The sequence below is a fragment of the Phalacrocorax carbo genome, chromosome 2, assembly GCF_963921805.1.
Source record: "Phalacrocorax carbo chromosome 2, bPhaCar2.1, whole genome shotgun sequence".
Classification (NCBI taxonomy): domain Eukaryota; kingdom Metazoa; phylum Chordata; class Aves; order Suliformes; family Phalacrocoracidae; genus Phalacrocorax; species Phalacrocorax carbo.
Genome location: NC_087514.1, coordinates 38,833,618 through 38,847,698, shown reverse-complemented (window position 1 = coordinate 38,847,698; position 14,081 = coordinate 38,833,618). Strand labels below are relative to the sequence as shown.

Genomic DNA, 14,081 nt, shown 5'->3' with positions numbered 1-14,081 from the left:
GAGCCCATGCTGCTCTTGGGGCAGCCCTGGATGCTGTCCCCTTCTGCGCAGGCCAGGTGCACCGCGAGATCCCCACGGTCGCCAGAGGAGGACACGGGCTCCAGGCAAAGGGAACGAAAAGCGTTGGAAAATGCGGGCATCGATCCCGCTGCCTCTCACATGCTAAGCGAGCGCTCTACCACTTGAGCTAATTCCCCAGCCCACGGCCTCTGCCTGAGCTCCTCTCCCCCTCCCCTCCCAGGCATCCACCCCTGACCCAGGCTGCCCTGCACCCAAAGCCTGCGCTTCCCATGGGCCTCGCTCTCACAGACCCACCCACTCACCCACGCGCTTTCCTGCTGGTGGTGAACCCTGGCAAGACCAATGCGCAGGACCACCATCGCCTGCCCAGGGCTCGCCCAAAACTGCCTTGGCCGGTCGTCTCCCCCACCTCAGGCAAGAGTTCAAGGCCGGCCAGCCCTTGAAGGGGAGCCACCCGGGCAGGGCCAAATGGCGGAGGTGCCGCAGGCTCTGGGCCAGAGCCAAAAGGGCACTCCTTCGAGCCGGAGTTGAACCAGCGACCTAAGGATGGCCGTGCAAGGGAGCCTACAGTCCTCCGCTCTACCAGCTGAGCTATCGAAGGAACCATGGGACCTTGACACCTCACACCTTCACCACAGACTCATGCAACGCCTCAGCTCTCACACCACTCACGCAGACCCGCGGGACACTTCAGCAGCAGCAAACAAACAATTGCCCTAGACCCACATTGCCCAGAAACTCTCAGGCCCACGACACCCGACCACCACAGGCCCAGCCATGGTGGCTTGCTCTAAGGGAGAGTCCAGAAGCAGAAGGCACCCTTGGCAGCGGGAGGCAGGGACAACGGCACGCCAGGAAGTCACTGCATAGCTCAGAGCGAAGATCACGTCCGCTGAGCGACAGGCACGTCCAGACTGACCGGCCAGGGACGAGGGCAAGGCAGAGCATCCATCCGTCTGCACGTCAGCAACTGCGTCAGGGTCTCTGCGGCTGGACAACGCCATCGGCATAGCCACAGGCATGGCTGAGACAGAGACCCGGACTCCTGCGGTGTAGCACGGGAAGAGAGCGAGGGCCCAGAGCCGAACGTCAGTAGAGCTCCTGGACACATGGATGGACGTGGAGGTCCCACAAAAGGCTGGTCAGGGCCATTCAGGCCCATTAGGGCACTCGGGGCCCGCAGGAGACGTAAAGGTAGCCATGCAAGGGAGCCTGCAGTCCTCTGCCCTACCAGCAGAGCTATTGATGCAAGAGCACGGCCCCTCCCAGCTCTGCCTCCATGACAGAGCAGTCAAAGAAATCAGCTTGGATGAGACCTCAGGACGTCTCTACTCAAACCTCCTCCGAGCAGCCTGCGCCTGGGGATGGCTCCAGCTTGGGCAAAGCTTCAGCCAGCCAGCTCATGCCAACCTCCGAGCATGGAGACTGCACAGCCTCCTGAGCACCCTTCTTCTCCTGCCTGGCTGGCGGGAGGGGAGGAAAAACTGCACCTGTCCTCCTCCACCTGTTGGCTGTTGTCTCTCTATTCCCCCACCAATCACCACAGCAAAGGGCCTATGCCCACTGAATCAATAACGTCCTGATGGGCAGCTGAAAGCTGCTCTTCAGCTCCCTCAAAGCCCTCTCTTGTCCAGGCTCTGGACAAGCCCACGTTCACCGGCCTCTCCCCAGAGGTCAAGCGCGCCCACTCCCAACCGTCCTGGTGGCCCTGTTCTGAGGCTGCTGCACTTGGTCAACCTCCGTCTTCTACACAGGGCCCAAGGTTGGGCGCAGTATTCTAGGTGCCGTCCATCAGGTACCGAGCAAAGGTGGAGAAGAGGCCTTCCCTCCATGCAGAGCCCATGCTGCTCTTGGGGCAGCCCTGGATGCTGTCCCCTTCTGCGCAGGCCAGGTGCACCGCGAGATCCCCACGGTCGCCAGAGGAGGACACGGGCTCCAGGCAAAGGGAACGAAAAGCGTTGGAGAATGCGGGCATCGATCCCGCTGCCTCTCACATGCTAAGCGAGCGCTCTACCACTTGAGCTAATTCCCCAGCCCACGGCCTCTGCCTGAGCTCCTCTCCCCCTCCCCTCCCAGGCATCCACCCCTGACCCAGGCTGCCCTGCACCCAAAGCCTGCGCTTCCCATGGGCCTCGCTCTCACAGACCCACCCACTCACCCACGCGCTTTCCTGCTGGTGGTGAACCCTGGCAAGACCAATGCGCAGGACCACCATCGCCTGCCCAGGGCTCGCCCAAAACTGCCTTGGCCGGTCGTCTCCCCCACCTCAGGCAAGAGTTCAAGGCCGGCCAGCCCTTGAAGGGGAGCTACCCGGGCAGGGCCAAATGGCGGAGGTGCCGCAGGCTCTGGGCCAGAGCCAAAAGGGCACTCCTTCGAGCCGGAGTTGAACCAGCGACCTAAGGATGGCCGTGCAAGGGAGCCTACAGTCCTCCGCTCTACCAGCTGAGCTATCAAAGGAACCATGGGACCTTGACACCTCTCTCTATCCATCTCTCTTCCTTACCATTTTGTGTGTTCCCGATTTCTTTCCTTGTTGTCACTTTTGTCTTACACCTTGCAGTTTTTTGCTGCTGTGAATTGTGAATAGCTGCAGATGTCAGTGTTCCCAAGCTTGTGGATAATGCTATTTTTCATGAGAATAATCTGAATGGACATAAATCCCTGTGTTTGGTATGGGAAATTCCCAACAAAGTCCTGTGTTTATTTCAATTTCTTTCTTTGAGATTATTCTTTTTTCTCTGTTCATAATGAACCATAGTTATCACAAAGTAGGAATGTCACTTTTCCAGTGGCCCACAGGAAAGCTTCTAATTAGTTGATACTTATGATAAGTCACATTGTTCTTGTCCTTTCCTTTGTTGTTTCTTAGGTTGGACCTAAGGGATTCCTTTTTCTCTCTCATATTAATTGCACTACCAGTATTTATATCTGTTTCCCATTACTAAATAGTTTCCAATTAGTATTTGTCATTTTTGTGTGCAGGGAGTTATTTCATTATTTCAGTGAGGACAGTTTTCCCAAAATCAGAATAAGAATATATCTCATCTTTTGTTAACTGTACTATGTTGAAAGTAATTCTGTTAATATTCTAAAACAATACTAAGTAAAGTGAGTGTGCAACTAATGTTTTTCACCTTTTTGAAACTACATTTTGTTCAAATTCTTGTTTTTTTATGAGATTGTTGGTTATAGGGATTGGGTTTGTGGGAAAAGAAAGAGAGGATGGATATTGATTATCTGATGACCGCAGCCATGCATGGGTTTTGAAAGTAATGCCTCTCTCTCTTTTTTTTTTTACTTTAATTGCTGGGGTTTGTTTTCCACTAAGAAAAGCAAGAGATTGCAAAAGCTACTTAAATACTTGGATGGCACAAAATGTCATTAGTCATGCAAGACTTAGCTTGTTTTTCCAGTTTTCCTATTCCATCTTTTATTATGTTTAGCATACCACATGTTAAATATGACTGAAAATTTATGTTTGAGGTACCACAGGCACAGTATATTAAATATGACTGAACATGAACCCCTTCCTGCTATTAGAGACATGTTTAAGGAGTTATTTATTATCTAAGAGAATATGAATTTGGTTCAGCACACAGAACTCAAAGAGACCGTTGGCAGAGGCTGTTCCCAGGCTCATATCAGTCTTCATATTGGCAGAATGTTTCCAAGGCAGGAACTGTCATCAGGAGCAAAGCAGTTACATTTTACTGGGGGAATAACCTGCACTGGGACTTCGGTGGAAAGACAAGCAAGACCCTACTCTGAGGACAAATTTATTAGAAGTGTGGGTACACTGCCTTCACACTACAAATAGTATTTTTTTGGCATAACAGTCATGGCTAGCTCCTGAAACATTCTGATAGAATATTTACAAAATGCAACATAGCTTGACTGAGGTGAGGATCACGGCGTTTAAAACACAACACTTTTGATGCCACTAGAGGTCACCACTAGTCATTAAATAAATGTCCTGGAAAAATCTTATTGCCAGTTCTTCAAAAGGAGTGGAGAGTTTTTAAAAGATACACTGCTTGTTTTTCACGTACGTGTGAACTCACGCTGCTAGTGCTCCAAAATGGTTGGAAGCGAACCCCCTCTTCAAGCTGTGCTTCCCCAGCACTGCCCATGAGCCAACAGTCCCACACTGTTCCTTTGAAGCTGTACCTGTCCTCGGACACTGTAGCACTGCGTATGGTCAGGGGAAAAAGACAGTACCAAGCCCTGTCCCAGCAAAGGCTTCCCACTAGCATAAACCATCCAAAACAGTTGACAGTCAGCATCCACTGATTTAAGGACTGCTCAAAAGTGTGACAGTGGGGAATTAGGCCCAAAGACAGGCACCTGAAGCTGTGGCTATCTCAGTATGCTTTTCCACCTTGTGCTCAGAAAGATTATTCCTTTCTATTGCACCTCCTACCTGTGTTTTCTGTCATCACCATCTGCGCTTCTGCAAACACAGACACTGTTTACAAAAATTTAATACACCTACTATTGTCAGGCAATTGAATACAGAATTTCCTTTGCTATAAAGAAGATAATGGTGATGGGATAAGCAGTATGATCATCATGTTTTTAAATAACCTTTAAAAAATCTTTATCTTTGTTGAAACCTGCTAAATGATGCAAATCAGTTGGCAATCATAATGCAACAAATGTGTGTGATTTATTATCATGCTGCAATCTGTGCTTTCAGCATATATCACTGTCTCCTTTAACATGGTAGCTGACTAGGTATCAATACACAAAGTTCATACTTAGTGTAATAGCAATACTTTTTTTACCAAAACTTTCACGTACAGTCACTTTGTGTTACTTTTCTTCCACCAAGTACAGCAGAGCTGGAAAAAAGGTGGCTGGACACACTGTTCAGAATTATTTTATCTCTACTAAAATATTTTGTAATGTTTTCTAAGTGTCTGTATACATGCGTATGTACAGATAGTTTATTTTATTCTGTTTTTTCTTCCATGTTTAAGAAAACTGGCTCTGAAATATCATCCCGACAAGAATCCGGACAATCCAGAGGCTGCAGAAAAATTTAAAGAGATCAACAATGCTCATGCAACACTGACTGATCTGTCCAAGCGAAACATATATGACAAGTATGGATCCTTAGGGCTCTATGTGGCAGAACAGTTTGGTGAGGAAAATGTTAACACCTACTTCATGCTCTCAAGCTGGTGGGCAAAGGTAAACCATTATTTTCTGTTGGAAATCAAGGGTTAAAATGCATGCAGACAATTACATACACAAGGAACCCCCTGAAAAACATGGTCTCTCTACAGGCTTAACAAACAACAGGATATGAATCTATACTGTTAATAAGCTTAATTAAAGAACAACATTATCTGGAAAATCAACAGTGGCAAATGTAACATCAGCTCAGAATAGTGCTACTATAGAATGTTTTCTTTTTAACTTGGTAAATAGTTAAATTGTGTGTTTTGTAGCACTTTTAGACACTAATTAGACTTGAATTTAGTGCTCCAGGTTAATTTTGACTTTCTTTTCAGTAATGACTGAATAAAAATGACTCATTGTTCAAAAACAAGAAGTCCCACTTATGTGACAACCAGTTAATAAGTTATTACAGTACAAATTTAGCTGTGTTCTTTGCTATATATAGCACACAGCATAAGTAACTAATAATAATACATAACACTCTGTGATTATGGTGTCCTATATGTGCCCTGGTGAGGGGGTGAGAGAAAGGAAGTGGAAGAAAAGGTAAGAAGGGTGGAGTGGAGGAAGAGAGTAGGAAAGGAAGAGAATGATACATCAAAAAATGGCATATTGCTCAAGGAAAAAATACATCATGGGCTGTTCTAGTCATAAAGGAGTTGTATTCATGTGTTCTCTTATGTCACTGGTGTCTTCTGATGTTTGCATATGTCAGGTTTGAACATTTCAGCAAATATTGAAGTGCTACAGAAATGTAACAAACCAACAGAATTGCAAATGTGCAAAATCCATTCTGTCCCCACCTATTTCCAGCAACAGAAGCACAGGAAAGCAAGGACTCTGCTGGAATACATAGGAACATGATCTGTACTGTGTGAGGCAATCACACTATGACAGCTTCGATCTGAGACCGTGGAACATGGATTCCTGTGTTCAGCACAGATCAGGCCAGTGCTTCACTGCCCCACAGGCCCCTTTCAAACTGGGAAGTCACTTGGGCAATTTGTGGGTCTGAGAAGCCACAATTTGTCTGCTGAATCAGGATGAGATGGAAGCTGCTCGAATGCAGAACAGTGAATGAAACTAATGAATGTGCAAAGGCGCAGTTGTACCCTCAGAAGTAGGCTGGAGGCTGCCTGCCAGCAGCTGCTGTACCTGAATCCTGCTGCAGGCTGTACTCCCCTCCCCACAGCTGCTGTCTTCTCCTGCTGGATCATCCCCTCTTTTCTTTGCTGTCCACCCTCTCCTTCGGCCTCTTTGTCATGGTTCAGATGCTAGGAAACACTGCCTTAGAGCTGAGAGAGCAGCAGCACTGACTCCTTTAACAGTCTTGCTAAATAAGGTTTTCTTCACTGTTGGCTGCTCTTCAGCTTTTGTTTCCTCTTCTGCTTACTGATTTTTAATGGAGGTTTTATGAAGTATAAAATCCTTTGTGGTTAGGCAATCAGGAACAGAAATAACCACCGTGGCTTTGACTCATACAGAGAGCACTGGAGAGTACAGAGAGATGCTAGTAAGTCCCTTACAGCTAAAGGAGGAATGTGTGGATTCTTTCAAGGAAGGTGAGATGAGATGTCCTTGATAACCCAGCAAAAGTAATCACTGCTTCCTGGTTTTTAAGAATTCTGTGAAAAAAATCCAAAATATGCATACAGACTCATGTGAGGATTGTCACAGGTGGTCTCTCTATCCCTCCCCCAGCCCAAAATCTTGCCACCTCCAAAGCATAAACAGGCCACCAAGTGTTTTTTGCAAGCTGAGATCACTTGTCCTCATCTCTTTTTAACTCATGCACAAATGCTGGGGTCACTTTCAGTTTTCTATATTGGCCATTATAATACTACTTGAGTCTGAGGCATCATCTGCAGATGGCCTCTGGACCCCTGATTTCTTCCATTCTGGTAGAAGACAGTAGGGACCACAGCTTTCGCTTGTTTTCTTCCCCTTCAACTACAAATATTCCTGGTAAATCCTCTTCCCTATCACACTCATACTCAGAAAATCTGCCGACAGTAAGGAGGTGTGTCATTAGAAGCAGGGAAACTCAAATGAATGGAGAAATCCAAAGTGAAAAATACTTATTTTTTGGAGTGCCAGTCTTAGCAGGCATATTAAACTGGGACTCTACTGACTTGGGTAATGGGAAATTTAACTGTTTCACCACTGGAGGCATAGATGTCATTCCTTTAACTGTTTTTGGCAAAAAAGCAATTCTCGGTCTACCATGAAGACAGTTTATTGATCGCATCAGTAAACTGATTCTTGATTTACCAACTATGATAAAATAAGCACAAGAAATCTTGAAATATATAAGGTACCACAAATAAAGTAAAGTATTTTTTCCTTCTGTACACTTTTATTCTCTCTTTTTTTCATTCAATCCATTGTGGCCATTTATTCTCCACTATGAAATAAATGATAAAGAGCCAGATAACTTATTTTAGGGGCTACAGCATTTAGAAAAATTTTGGGTGCCCATTGGAAGGAAGGCATTTTAAAAGTTGGAGTCATCCTTTTCATTTAAAACCACCTTGACATTAATATTAGGCATGTAAATAGTCTTATTACCTTCTAGGATACTCCAGTAGGCCCCCACTAACATTGTCTGAGACATGCATACATAACTGAGTGTTATTTACATAGCTTCAATGTCAAAGTTTGACAACATCCTGACATTTGTGCTTGCTTTCTTCCTCAGCAGCATGTTTTCTTATGAATATAACAAATAGTAAAGGCCAGACTGTATAACTATAATGCTAAAGCCTGGCTGTACCTTCAAGTTAACTTATATACAGCTGGTGGCCACAAAGCTATGCTGGCTTTGCATACACGGTCCACATATCAGCTGTGATTCCCCTTTCAGGATCGTCACTGGCTTTCCTTTACTCTTACACCACTTTGTCCACAACGACATGTGGAGGTTTCTCCTTTGCCACAAACATCTTGGTGCAGGCCTGGATCCACCCTGGGTCAGGACCCAGGCTGCTGCTGTGCATCCGTGGAGCATGGGGCTGCAATGCCAGCCTAAGGGCTGTGCTTCTGCAATGCCCATCCTACTGCCACGATATGGCACACAGCCCCCGGCGCAAGCAGCTGTGGAATTGTGCTGTGAACCCAGGCAGTGACCTGGTGTGGAGGAAGAAAAGCTTTGTAAACTAAAGTTTTCCTGCTGTTGAAACTGGCTGAGATCTCTGGTCTCGGCCCCAGGCAGTTGTGCCTGCTCTGCTGAAGCCTCTGCGCTTTGTGCCACAGGACAGGAGAGAGCAGAGGGTGATGCAGGTGGGAACTTCTTGCTGCCTGAGTCGCCGGCTCAAGAAAACACAGCCCGAGGAGTCTGATTTAGTAGTTGTCACCTGTGTGCTCCTGCACAGGCTAATGGGGAGAGACAGAGACACACTCCCAAGGGGCAACTCAAATCCTTCTTGGGCTGAACCACCCTCTGGAATGGCTTTCAACTTGTTATTGACTATGTGGGGAGTCCACAGGGGCTACAGTTCTAATTTGGATGCCTTAGTTCAGTGTCTAAAGTTATGTGGGATGCATCTGGGTCTTTGCTTCTTTTTCTCTTGGCTTTATTATTGACAAGAACCTGCCAGTAAATAAGTGTTTGCAAAAATGATCTTGGGCAAATGAGTCATTTTTAAGATGGAAATGAGTCATTTTAAGGTGGGTGGGGTTTTGCATACCGCCTGGAAGTTTCTTCTGAGGGCCATCAGCTGAGGACAGACTTTCAAAAGTTGAGTGTGCAGGGGCCTGTTGGTTGGTGTCATCTTTGTGGGCATGGTCCTGAGTGGCAAGTAAGAGCTGGTGGATGAGGAGGACTCTGGAAGATCTGGCCCTTGTTGAGGCGCTTGGCCAGTGGCTGGACTCCTCTGAGTGCCAAGGACTTGGGAACCTTAGTTCCTTCACTGGCCTACCTTCCGCAGTAAGAGACTGCCATGAGTTTTAGGAATGTCATCACTCACAGGGTTTTCCTCCTGCTGTGTTTAACCCAGGGCCTGTTTGCCATCTGTGGCCTGCTGACGGGCTGCTACCTCTGCTGCTGCCTCTGCTGTTGCTTCAACTGCTGCTGTGGAAAGTGTAAACCCAAAGCACCTGAAGGTGAAGAGCAGGAGTTTTGTGTGTCTCCAGAAGATTTGGAAGAGCAAATTAAGAACGACATGGAAAGAGGTGTGTGTTATAGGGGCTTACTGTGTGGCAAAGCTGTTCAAAACAATCTTTAAAGCCTGTAGGCCAGATGTTCTGCTCATGATGCTGAGGCTGCTTCCAGACATCAGTGAGATGTGCCAATTCACTCCAGCTAGCACCATGACCTGATGAACTTCCCAAGTTGTGTGTTAATAACAAACTAAACTTACAGCACAAACAATTAAATATCTCCTTGTATGTATTATTAGACACTTAGAAGTCTCAGGGCTCATCTTAAAAGATAATGTTCACCCTCTAGCCCCCATGCCCAAATTGCTCTGCCTGTGCTGGTGCTTGTCACATCTGATCTGCTGGAATAAGCTGACATTTTTTTTTTCACATAAAATTTATCACTGACTGTGTACCCATTCAAGAAAAGGTTTTAAGAAAAGACACAAAGTTTCCAACAGTAAGGTTGTGGAGTAGCCTAAGAGAGCTTGCAAGGGAGCTGCCGTGGTCCTGCCCCTCTGCCATCCAGTCCCCAAGCTGCTCGCTCTCTTATGCACTGACAGTAGCAATTGTACTGCCTTACCAGGAGCCACATCTTGGATATGATCCAGATGAAAACTAATCCTCTCAAAAATGTACTTCCCTGCCAGTTCAACTCCCTGCTGTGCTTCATGGTGGGACAGGCCAAGTGCTAATGCTGGCTCGAAGAAGGGAGCAAGAGCACATGGCTAGGAACACTGGCTGGGGGCAGCAGGACCCCCTTCACAGCAGGTCACCCTATTTTCTTGGCTTTGCTGAGTCCCTCAGCTGCACACTCAAGTTTCGGCTATACCAAAGGATGATGGTGGTGATTTCCTAATTTGCACTAGCATGCCTTACATATTTTGAACAAAAAGCCCTGTCCTAATCTGCTGAAGTGAGACAGAGTTTTGCCTTCGTCTTCAGGGGAAGCAGAAACATCTCAAACTGGTTAGATTTGGACACTTGCAGGACAGGCTGAGAGATGCAATGATCCTTGCCCCAGCAATAAGAGGCCAAGGTATCAGGGGAGGACCTAGGCCACTTTTCAGTTGCAAATTTATATAAATTATGATTAGGATTACACTTTTTTATGAGGAAGGACCTAAGCAGTCAGCTCACTCCTCTTCCATTGTTATAGAAGGTCTTATGCTGTTACATTCTTACATTTATTATGCTCAAATTAGCACTGCCAGATTGCAAATGTCATGTTCCCTTAGCAGGAAGATTTTTTTTTCCCCAACTTTTCACACAAATTTACCCTTCCTTAAATATGTAACAAAACACTTGTAGTAGTTGAAACAAATGCTATTTATATAACTGATATGCCAACGTGTGGTGGTGTTTTTAAATTGGTTTTGCCTAGAGGCATATCAAGGTAAATACAGTCAGCTTAAAAATTTACCATACTTGATCAGTTTCTGCAAAGGCAACAAAAAGTTAGTGAAAGCTTTATAACCACAATGCATTTGAAAAAAATGTAATATACTCTATGACACTAGGCACCTGAAAAGTACAAATCTAAAATGGGTCTTGATATTTATGGATCTATGACACCAAAGCCAAGTTTGAAATATAAAGATGGAACTTTGAAGGATAAGAATTTTTTAGTTCTGCCATTTTGTAATTTGGCAGGTATTTTATTCTCTCTCAAAATCCAGCATAAAATTCCCCAGTGGCAGAAAAAAATTTCTCTCTCCTTCCAGCACAGGTGGTATTTATTGGTATTCAGTAATTTTAGGCCACCTTCCCATCCCTTTACTCCCACCAAGTCTCACTGAAACACCAATTTTAAAAAAGAATTTAAATTCTTTTGCAAAGTACCAGTCTGAAAAATTAACGGAATGTGGAATTATGTGTTTTAAGTATTTGGAAGACAGTAGTAAGTGTGTATAGGTAGGGGCTGGAGAAAACTAGATATTTCTACCTTTTCTACCCTTCTCTTCAGTCTTGCAACGTTTCCTACCAGTCAAAACCAGCTGGCCTCAGTAGAGTAGAATTCTCTATATTTTAAAATTAGATTGAAGGAGAGCTACATATCAGGAATAAAATGACAGAGGGTAATGTGAGCATCTTTTCTGCAGCTGAAAGGAAAATAGATACTGCATTTAGAAAAATGAATGATAACCAGCTCAAACTGCACTTCCTCCCCCTGCTCAAAGTTTAGGGATGCTGGCCAAAAAGGTGCAGCTGACTTAGAATGGCAAAGACTGGGCTTTTCCACCAGACATTTTCAAATGTTGGGCCATAGAAATGAATACTCATGGCTTCCTTTATGTAAATAATACAGATGCTCCTTTAGGTAATTCAGGAACAAACTCTAATCACTCCTGCAGCAGATTTCATTTCAGAAGAGGAAATCCTATTAGAATCCAAATTCTTCGCATGCCCTCTGCCCACAGACTGAGCATTTACCTGGTAATTAATTTCTTTGCTCCAGCTGTCCCCAATATCTATATTATTGCTAGCCAGAACTTTTTTGCAAAGGTCAAAATGTAGATTCTCAGGCTAAGGCCATACTTTAATTTATCCAAATATTTTGTAGTCAGTCATTGCTTTTCTGAGGAATGCAACATCGATAAAACATCACCATTCCTGATGTGGAAAAACTCCGAGAGCAGGTCTCCACCAGTTGTTGCTGTGCACAGTGGGAGCTGCTTGGAGCCGGCCGTACTGCACAGAAGAGGCAATATGAATGTTGTGGGAGTTGAGATTTAGACTTCATCTTTTGAGCTGGCACAATAGTAATAATTTTCAGAGTCACTCACATTTCTCCTTATCAAATTTACGGAGATACACAGTTGATTTCATTCCTCAAATTAACATACCATAAAACATAATTATTAGTGAAAAAAGGAGAGGTGGGGCAAAAAAATTCAGTGATCCATTCCCTAAAATGTAAAAGCAAAGAGAGTTGTCACTGAAATCAACACAATCACGTCAAAGGCTTCAATTCTGATAAAATGGCATATTCCTCTAGAAGAAAGTTTTATTAAAATATATTTGAATAGTTGTAGTGCTCAGTTAGTTGAGTATCTCCTGTGAGAGACTTGTTTTACAGCATGTACTTCCATGGGTAGCACGACCATCAGAACTAAAGGAAATTAGGGATTTTCAAGCCCTGGCCTCTCCTAAGGTTACAGTGATTTCTTCTCATGGTTATTGATTTGTACCACAGAGGACTGTTGCCTAACATACAATGGATGATCACATTCCAAAATAAGTCTTGTATTTGGCTTATTACATTTTAAACATAACATTTTTTTAGATCAAACATGACATTAAAAAAGTGTAAAGTGGGGTCTTCTGTGGAATCATGCCATGATGTTATGGGTGACCTGCAAAAATACAGTGGCAGAGGGAAGTATCACTCACTTGTCTGCAGCACGGATGCATGCAACAGTTCATCATTTTCACTCGTACACACAGGGCAGGTTGCCAGATTCCACTGAAGTCGATAGCAAACCTTTTGTTGACTTTTGTGGTCCTGGAGGAGGTGTCATTGGAATTTGGATTGCCTTGGTAGTTCAGGCTGTAATGATGCACTCAAGCAGTTTGACAGGTTTGTTTTCTTCTCCTGTTTGGTTGTCATCATAAGAACAAAGCAAGGCATTTCTAGACCAATTTTCATTTTACAGAAAATGAAATCTGTGAGATTAAAAAAAAAAAGGTGAATAACAAAATAGTTTCCCAACTCAGAAGCAATAAGGTTTTAGCACTTCATTGTCTCCTCCACACTCCATATGATACCAATGTAGGCGAACAGTGAGCAAAAGCTATCTATAGAAAGCAGTTTAAACTGTGAATTCTGCCGCACCTCCATTCTGCAGCTCTTCATTAGCAGGCTATATTTGTACAGTTTATTATACTATGGGTCCCTGTCATGATAAAAAACATCATAAATCTTAGAAGGGTGTGGGCAGCAAAATACTTGGAGAAGGTGTCAGCTCAGAACTGTCTACAGATCAGCTGGAAGCAACGTGACAGATTTGCAGTGGGTCCTATTCTCTTGCTGCACATCTGGGTATCACAGCAAACTGAACTGCTAGATTCTGCCCTCCATAAAGGATATTCCTTAAAATGAACAACTTGGAGGCAGCAGAGGGTGGGAGGGAGTGCTGCTCAGAAATCTAGAAAATACGTCGCAACTTAAAAATGGATTAGAACTGCCAAACTAATCTGTGCCCGAGCTGAGCTCTCAGCATTAATTACTCATATATTTTCAGAAGTTATGAAACATGTCTGTCTTTGACCTTGTGTCTAAATACGGAATTGCCCATACAGAGAAGCTGCTTGGCATTTAATCATTCTTGCTGTTCACCTTGACAGAGTCAAAGTTGTTCTACCCCCACTGAGGGGAAGCCGTATGGCATGCAATTAGATTCCTGCTCTGGGTTAAGTTACTCCTGTACATTACATCTTTTGCCCATGATTCATCCGATCAACTGTCATGTAAACAGGAGGAAATGTCAGATGAGGGTTTTTTTCTGAACATTCGGTCATTTGGCAAAAAAAAAGTCATCATTTGTATTCAGTTACTGTGAAGGCTGTGCTAGTATCAAGATATAGATAGTCCCAAATTTTTCATATGAAAGCACTTCACTGAAATGCTGAACCTTTAAAAGTCAGTCTCTGAGTCTTGAGACCACTCCTCCCCCCCAAAAAATGGTGGTTGGAAAGAGGCCCAGGAGAAGGGCAGCCAAACCTTTTTCATTATCAGA

At 44.6% G+C, this 14,081-nt stretch overlaps 1 protein-coding gene across 1 annotated transcript in view; it reads left to right on the top strand.

Moving 5' to 3' along the window:
* DNAJC5B (DnaJ heat shock protein family (Hsp40) member C5 beta) overlaps positions 1-14,081 on the top strand; it is a 50,730-nt gene that overhangs the window by 35,776 nt on the left and 873 nt on the right. The window contains exons 2-3 of the mRNA XM_064445438.1: positions 5,001-5,214; positions 9,201-9,375. Coding sequence (XP_064301508.1) covers positions 5,001-5,214; positions 9,201-9,375 — 389 coding nt within the window. The remainder of the gene's footprint in view (positions 1-5,000; positions 5,215-9,200; positions 9,376-14,081) is intronic.